Below are 9,273 nucleotides of genomic sequence, written 5' to 3' on the forward strand. Positions count from 1 at the left end.
ACCAGGGGGAAAAAACACTTAAACATGAGCCCAGGGGCAAACATAGGGCACATGTAAATTACTTGATTAGATTTTTAACTGTATTGTGTTGTTCAGTATTACATTTAAAATTAATTTCAGTACATTTTCACTACGCTTTAAACATATTTCAAAATCAATAGAGGTAATTATGAAATTACATATAAAGATGCACTTAAGTCCTTCTGAATTGGGTCAAAAAATCTGAATCTTAATTGGCCAGATTTATTAAACAAGGCAAATTAGTGTGAGAGCCCAATTCCATAAAAGTGGAAATTTCTGCAGGTGATTTACTGACAATGCGTATATAAGACATGCTTTTTGGCCAGTGAATAATAATGCAAATTCCAGCAAACTGACTACGACAAACCTTAGAAAATCACTTTGTGTGATTCATTTAAATACTCTGCTCCCATAAATGCTGCATCTGAAAGGGACACTCCTATAAAAGCAAATGCAAATGCAATGTCAAATAATTCATAATGTCAAATAAGAATAAATTGCTTGTTTACATTTTAGACAGGTCAAGTTGCAATGCCAAACTAGACCACATGGATATGCCAAAAAATACTAAAACCAACCACCTTGCATTTATCTACTACAGTACACGGATCAATTCAGAATGACTAAACACAGCAGCATACACATGAGAAATCAATGTATATGCACTGAAATATGTCGGTGCGTTGAGAGCGCAGAATATAACATTAGCCATATTGCACCTTAGATGTCTGTATTTCACACAATGCCAGAGCTGGACAGGAACTGATTACATGTAATCTGGATTACTCAATCAGATTCCAAACATTAAGTATTTGTAATTAGAGAATATTACATTTTAAAATGTTCAAAATCAGATTACAGTTACTTTTGATGGATTACATGATTACATATTATTCACACAATGGCAGTAAATCGTTCATAATTTATTGATTCTCCCTAATTCTTCTTTTTTCTCTTTTAAATTTTTCTTTCTAAAAATCCTGCTGTGTCATACCATTATCTTTTACGATATTCACAATATAGAATGGTCATGTAAATGCCATGTAAATGAACCTTTCTTCTGTTCTGTTCTGGAAGTTTAAACTTCGAATATTTGTCATTGTTGTTTTCATGCGTATTGTTTGTTCATATAATGCAGGAATTCCCAAACATGTTTGTCAGCCAAACCATTTAAAATCAAATATTTACTTGAAATATCTCTATAAACAGGGGTGGACTGTACCTTTTGGCACAGAGCGGCCCACCAAACCCGGTCCGCAGCACACCACACCATAAATGAGTGGCATATTCTTGACATTATAATTCATCTTTTCTGGGGTATATGACAAATAGTAAATCATTTTAAAGAATATTTACAAGGGACAGTTTAATGTCACTAAAGTTCAATACCAATATTATCAGTCCATATGACACAATGCTCCGGTATCGTCTAGAAGACTGGAATAGTACAGAGTGCGGACTGTTTTTATGGGTCATTTCTATCGGTCATTTACAGTATTTGTCCTTTTGCAGGAGCTTGACATCTATCATTTTAAGAAATAGAGCTCCAGTTGTGGAAAAGACTATACAAATCATTTTGATTATGAAAAATACAGTAAATAGTACTGTGAAATATATAATGTTACAATTTAAAACAGCTGTTTTCTGTGTGAATATGTGTTAAACTGTAATGTATTTCTGTGATCTGCAGCTGTATTTCCAGCATCATTACTGCAGTCTTCAGTGTCACATGATCTTCAGAAATCATTCTAATATACTGATTTACTGCTCAACAAACATTTCTGATTATTAGCAATGTTGAAAACTCTTGTGCTGCTTCATATTTTTGTGGAAAATGTGATACCATTCAGTCTTGGGTAAGATTAAAAAATATAAATTAATATTTTTCTTCAACAATGTTGAATTAATCAAAGATTATAGAATACAAAAAGGGACTTTGATTAAATTGATTAAAGTGACAGTAAAGATATTTACACTTATTACAAAGTACTTCTATTTCAAATAAATGCTGTTCTTTAACCGAGAACTATTATACCAATAATAAAACCATTATTAATAACTGATCACAAAAGCTTTCCTGGAGTTTAGGATCTGATTGCAAACAGAGAAGTGAAATCAGGCTAAAGAGTTAGAAGAGAAATTGTGCTTCAGCAATTTAATTGCATTATCTGTGTTAAATTACTTTAATGTGTTTAGGATTTGTAATTAATCTCATGTGTTAATGTGTTAAAGTTGACAGCCCTAATAATAACATTTAGCTAATAATTGCATTTGCAGTAATATAAATTGAAGCTATTATGCATGTTTTGTTTTTTATTTGAATTTAATATAGTCAGTTCACACATAAGCATATATTTTAAAGTGTATAATTTTGGCAACTCTTTAAAAAAATTATGCAGAAGTATACATTTAGGGTAAACATTACTATCTTAAAAAGTAAAAAAAGAAAAAGAAATCTATTATCTAAAAAAAAATCTAAAGAATTGGTTTTCATGTTTTGTGTGTGAATATGCAAGCATCCTCATGCAGAAAGACAAATCATTTACAAACAAACTGAAGTTGCTGGATTGTGTTTAGACAAGTGTGTGTGTTGACACATAGTAACAGTTGCCATCTGCTGTTCACTGTTTAACTTATTGTTTTACACATATGCAAATGAAGGACCCAAATGACACCTGTTTTGTAGAATCAAGTTAAACATTTGTGAGTGTGAGTGTGTGTGAGTGTGAGTGTGTGTGTGAGTGTGTGTGTGTGTGTGTGTGTGTCTGTGTGTGTGTGTGTGTGTGTGTGTGTGTGTGTGTCCACTTGTTTGCCTGTGCCGTGAGGAATGTGTGAGGAGTTGACAGAGCAGCGTGTGAATGGCAGTGCTCTGTCTCAGGAATTCTTTAGCTGCAGGAATGTGCCACAGAAAGCCTCTTTTCTATGCAGTGCTTCTCCTCCCACTGCTTTTCTTCACTCTTTCCTTTCATCCCTCCTCCCTCTCTCCATCCGTGGGGCATCTCCTCCCCCGCTCCGCTCTGAAAGGTCACTCCTCCCTCTCTCTGGTCTCTGGCCCCGCCTCTGTCCTCGTGTGCTGCGCTCTGATTGGCTGGTGGTGAGTAAGCCCTCCCGGAACCCCACCCTCGGCTCCCTCGTATCGCTCCCTCTCCGTGTTCAGAGGCTGTAGATACAGACGTGTGTCGGGTGGGACCCCTGTGTTTCTCCTGTGGATCTATTCTAGAGGATGCAGTGAGAGATGGTGCACCAGGACAGCTGCTCCTATCAGGTAGGATCAGATGAGGAAGACCATCACAGGGGGGAAGGAAACAGCAAACGAGATCTTTCTCTACAATCTGATCTTTTGCTGAAGGCTCTTGCTTAGATGTTTCTCTGGAGAAAAGACCACAGAAATCTAATTTTCCTAGATGAAATCATGGCATGATTGTGAGATGTGCTGGTTTTACACGTCATGACTCAGTGTGGCAGTGCTTTGACCGTGAGGATATATGAACATGTTCAGGTGACTGTGTGTGTGTGTGTGTGTGTGTGTGTGCGTTACATCTCATAACCTCAAGAGAAGCGCCCCACTTTATTCAATAACACATCAAACACACACACACAACCACACACTCCACATCACTGTCATCAGTAAATCACTCATTAAAGCCATTAAAGATGCCTGAGCTCATGGTATATTGTGGATATAGTCACTGGTCGTAAGAGATGTTTACTGCATATGGCATTGATGAGATTTTAAGGACTCTATGCAAGACCAGATCTATTCATGTTTAATCAGAGCTGTGTCGCTGTCTGTTCCTCTGACTGCACTTTTATTCTGTTGTCATCTGTAACTCGCTGGCTTATTTCTTTTTAAGATATGTGTCACATTAGAAGATGTTTTTACTGCTTATACTGGAGGATGGTGATGGACAGTATCTCAGACTCGTGTCATGCATGCTTTTCCTGATCTGTGTTTAAACCTAGTGAACGCTTGGATTTTTATTCTGGTGTGTGTGCGTTTATCTGGAGATAAAGAGAGGAGCTGAATAACACAGAGAGAGAGAGAGACGTGTAACAGTATGGTCGACTTTCCACAGGAAACCAGAGGAAAACGTTTATAGACATTTGTTTTAGGAAGGAACAACATCAGGATGAGTTTGAGAGAGAGCAAGAGATTTAAAAGAGAAGATAAAAGAGTGTGGGAGAATTTATGTGGAGTAAAGACATTTATTTAAATTAATGCTTTAATAACTTAATTTATTATTGAAATGAATGGTCTTGATCATCAAGAATGCATTCAATTGATCAAAGTGGCAGTAAAGATATTTATAATGTTACAAAATATTTCTATTTCAGATAAATACTGTTCTTTTGAACTTTCTATTCATCTGTGAATCCTGAAAAATAAAATGTATCACGGCTTCCACAAAAATATTGTGCAGCACAACTGTGTTCAACATTGATAATAATCAGAAATTTTTGTTGATCAGTAAATCAGTATATTATTATGATTTCTGAAGATAATGTGACACTGAAGACTGGAGTAATGATGCTGAAAATACAGCTGCAGATCACAGAAATACATTACACTTTAACACATTCACATAGAAAACAGTGATTTTAAATTATAATAATATTACACTGTTTTTTCAATGTTTTTGATCCGATAAATGCAGCCTTGTTGAGCAGAAGAGACTTCATTTAAAAATCTTACACAACTCAAACGCTAGTATATTGAATGTAAACTATATTCTTCAACCCTGGAACATTGAGCCCCAAAACGATTTTACTATAGCATGGTGGACAGGGTGGGCATGTCATGGGGTTGAAATAACATTGAATAACAATCATTAACCTCTGGCTGTAACACATCTGTAGAGCTGGGAGTCATAGTTTAACTAGGATTTATGTGCAAACGAGCAATATAGAAAGTCTTTATGTGCAGAGAGCAGCGTGAGACGGAATAACACACAGCACACGGCGCTGACAGCGTGAGCATATGCACAACACACACTGACAGATGAAGCAGAGATAGAGAGGAAGGAAACAGGAGCGACACACACAAGAGAAATGAGAAAGAGAGGAATCAAACCTGAAACAGACAGACGCTTAGGAATCAGAGAGCAGAGATACGACTCAATGACAGCAGGAGAGCTGAAGACGCGCAGGTGAGGAAATAATGTGTGTGTAAGGGGACGGGGCCCAATCCTCCAGGGGCCCCTCGATTAGGCCGGTATCCAGGCAACCGTCTGCATGGAGACGACTGGTGCCGGCCTGTCTGTGTCTCTGCCTCACACACACACACACACATTATTTACACCTCACTGTTCCCAGCACAGCCTCACACACACACACTCGCTCTGTCTCTCTCACATGCAGAAAAACTAAATAATAACCTCTCTCTCATTATTTACTCATGTATCTGTGTGTGTGCATGACATAGCCTTTGTTTTGTGCTAAATATTTTTATTTTATCTTAAAACAAACTGAGTATCTTAATATCTTATTCATTTTTAATATCTGTCTCTGTATTTCTTAGATGACTGAGGGTGTGGTCTGTTCAGCTCCATTAGTCTCATAATGTGTAGTTTGACAAAACACTCTCACAGAAACACATCAGCATGGAAATAAAAATACTTATAAATATTCAAATAAAACAATACATTTAGAAAGAATAAATGAATACAGAGACAGATACATTTTCGATTGAATATAGAAATACATAAGAATGCAATACTGAAAATAATTTGAAAAGGTAATTTGAGGTCAAATCATTTCACCAGTGCATTTTGTTAAAACGGTATTATATGGCTGTTCATACCTCCGTGATCTGCTGGATTGAGATCTGTGTGTCACTATTACAGTAGTGCAGTGCACTGTTATGAACAGAAAAGAGGAAAGAGAGAGACAATAGAGGAATAAACCTGTGTGTGTGTGTATGTGTGTGTGTGTGCACCTGGTATTCATCACGTCCTGGGGACCAAATGTCCCCACAAGGATAGTAATACCAGTAAATCTTAATCTTGTGGGGACATTTTTTGGTCCCCATGAGGAAACAAGCTTATAAATCATACAGCATAAAGTTTTCTGAAAATCTAAAAATGCAGCATGTTTCCTGTGAGGGCTAAGTTTAGGTGTAGGGTTGGTGTAGGGCAATAGCACATACAGATTGTACAGTATAAAAACCATTACGCCTATGGGATGTCCCCATAAAACATGGAAACCCAACATGTGTGTGTGTGTGTGTGTGTGTGTGTGTGTGTGTCAGTGTCAGCCTGCATAGTGTGTGGATTTATATTTTTCTAGTTTACCTTTATAAGAGCAGTTTTCCTATTAAATGTATGCACCATTTATGTCCAATACATGTAATCAGTTAGAATAATAAGACACTATTAGGCTGTTCAAATCAAATGAAATTAAAATCCCTCTTTGCTCTGCAGACTCTGAAGTTGCATTTAAAGTGGCTTTTACATGTATTTCCACAGACTGTTTAATGCAGCTCAGAGATGCCAAGAATGCATTTACACTACAATTACAGTTGCATAAATAATGCTGATATTAATGAATTAAAAACACAATTTTGAATATTTGACATTAAATTATTTTTAAAAATGAAATGATACTTTTAATAAGAAACTAAATGCTCCAATGGGTGGCAGTAAGTAGAGCCCTGCATTTCGGCCCGGGCCCGATGGGCCCCAACGTTTTTACGCCTCTAGGGCTGGGCTTCGGGCCAATTTTCACGTCATAGTTCAGACGCGGGCCGGGTTTTGAGTTTCTCCTTATTTTATATTGTAGACGTCTATCGATTAGCGATGAAAAAAATCACCGCACTGGTGGAAACAACACAAGACCGTGCTGCGACTGAGAGCAGCTCGATGGTGTTTAGTGTCCCGCAGCAGCAGCAGCGGAATACTTCTGTGTTCAAATGCACACAATAGACTAAAGCTTGCTGCAAAACCCCAGCAAACATAACCATGAATGTGTCTGCGGGAAATAGTAAGGAGATATTTGAACTATTTACTAATAAACTAATATTTTCTGAGTCCATGTCGCAAGGATGAAGTTGCTGATCCTGACTCGCCGTCTCCTCATTAGACGCGCCTTTAGAGAGAAATGCATCTTTATTGATTATGATTAAGACTATAATAAAAGAGTTTTTGTTTTCAATTTTTTTATTTCGTTAAGTAATAATTTAAAGCTTTCTATAGATATATTTATCATGTCTGAGGCATGTATTCTCAGCTGAAGCTCCTGTTAAAGACGCAGAAAGCACATCATGTTTGTTTTCTTTGTTTTATAAAAGAACTACCTTTTGTTGGTATTGTGAGTGCACACAAATACAAGTAGACCCTTTACAGGTCCCAATGATGTATTACTCTTACCTTTATCAAAAAAAAAAAAGACGGTGTAGGCTATTTTAATTTGTTTTCACTGAAAGCAATGCAAGTGTTTGCTGGTGCCTCCATGTCCTGCAGAGCGTGCTTTAGCTTCCACTCTCAGCACAAACTCAGATATAGGCTAGCACACATTATTATTATAGCAGGTTTAACGTTTAAACATTGTTATATGCTTGAACTGTTTTAGTATATCTATAGATTTTATTTTAGGCAAGTGGTGATGATATGAGAAGGCTAAATTGATCAAACATAGGCTATGATCAGCTCATGCCGCTGGCCGCTTGGTCGTTACTTTAAAAAAACAAAAACTTATAGGCTATTTAACGAACAAAAATGCTCCAAACGTTCTTCTAAATTAACTTAATAAAAAAACAAAACGAAATATAATAATTTTGCCATTACACACAAAACTGAACTATTTGAATAGCCGAAACAGTAGTATAAACCGTTTTAGGAGAAGAGGAAAAAGACGGGCTCGGGTCGGACTCGGGCCAGTAATTCTGATAAGCTGTCGGACACGGGCCTGAGCATCTCGGGCCAGGGCCGGGCTAGGGCCTACATTTGAGGCCCGTGCAGGGCTCTAGCAGTAAGTCGCTGTCTTAATGAGTGAGTCATTGAATCATTCATTCAACCGATTCATTCAGAAACACAGATTCATTTATGAACTAAAATCTGCTGTCTGTTTCATTTGCAAAATTGAGCAAAAACAGACAATATTGTGCTTAAAATGTAACTCACAATATCACATTTGCAGTGGTCCTGATACTCAGAACTCTTGCTCATGTGATATTGCTATATATATATATATATATATAGTGGTGTGAAAAAGTTTTTGCACCCTTCCTGTTTTTTATTTTTTGCATATTTGTCACACTTGAATGATTCAGGTCATCAAAACAAATTTTAATATTACACAAAGATAATGCAAGTAAATACAAAATGCAGTTTTTAAATAATGATTTCATTCATTAAGGGAAAAAAGCTGTCCAAAGCTGCCTGGCCCTACGTAAAAAAGTAATTGCCCCCTAAATCTAATAACTGGTTGTGACACCCTTTGCAGCAACAACTGCAATCAAGCGTTTGCGATAACCGGCAATGAGTCTTTCACATCGCTGTGGAGGAATCCTGGCCCACTCTTCTTTGCAGAATTGTTTTAATTCAGCCACACTGGAGGGTTTTCGAGCATGAATGGACTGTTAAGTTCATGTCACAGAATATCAGTCGGATTTAAGTCCGGACCTTGACTTGGCCACTCCAAAACCTTTTTCTTGAGCCATTCAGAGGTGGACTTGTGTTTGGGATTATTGTCCTGCTGCAGAACCCAAGTGCGCTTGAGCTTGAGGTCACAAACTGACGGCTGGAAATTCTCCTTCAGGATTTTCTGATAGAGTGCAGAATACATGGTTCCATCAATTATGGAAGTCATCCAGGTCCTGAAGCTGCACAGCAGCCCCAGACCATCACACTAACACCACCATGTTTGACTGTTGCTATGACGTTCTTTTTATCAAATGCTCTGTTGGTTTTACGCCAGACGAAACAGGACACACCTTCCAAAAAGTTAAACTTTTGTCGCATCAGTCCACAGAATATTTGCCCAAAAGTCTTGGGGATAATCAAGATATTTTTTGGCAAATGTGAGACAAGGCTTTGTGTTCTTTTTGGTCAGCAGCGGCTTCTGCCTTGGAACTCTCCTGTGGATGCTGTTTTTGCCCAGTCTCTTTCTTATTGTTGAATCATGAACACTGAGCTTCATTGAGGCAAGTGAGGCCTGCAGGTGTTTAGATGTTGTTCTGGGTTCTTTAATGACCTCCTGGATGAGTCGTCGTTGTGCTCTTGGGGTAATTTTGGTCAGCCGGCCACTCCTGGGAAG

At 37.6% G+C, this 9,273-nt stretch overlaps 1 protein-coding gene across 3 annotated transcripts in view; it reads left to right on the top strand.

The window, feature by feature from the left end:
* LOC306850988 (schwannomin-interacting protein 1-like) overlaps nucleotides 1-9,273 on the top strand; it is a 250,253-nt gene that overhangs the window by 217,298 nt on the left and 23,682 nt on the right. Inside the window, exon 1 of one of the 3 annotated variants that reach the window (XM_079386984.1) lies at nucleotides 3,177-3,286. The exons of the other annotated variants lie outside the window; for them this stretch is intronic. Coding sequence (XP_079243110.1) covers nucleotides 3,257-3,286 — 30 coding nt within the window. The 5' untranslated portion in view covers nucleotides 3,177-3,256. Of the gene's footprint in view, nucleotides 1-3,176; nucleotides 3,287-9,273 lie in introns of those variants that run through there. 3 annotated transcript variants of the gene reach the window in all.

The sequence above is a fragment of the Barbus barbus genome, assembly GCF_936440315.1.
Source record: "Barbus barbus genome assembly, chromosome: 31".
In the NCBI taxonomy this organism is placed as follows: domain Eukaryota; kingdom Metazoa; phylum Chordata; class Actinopteri; order Cypriniformes; family Cyprinidae; genus Barbus; species Barbus barbus.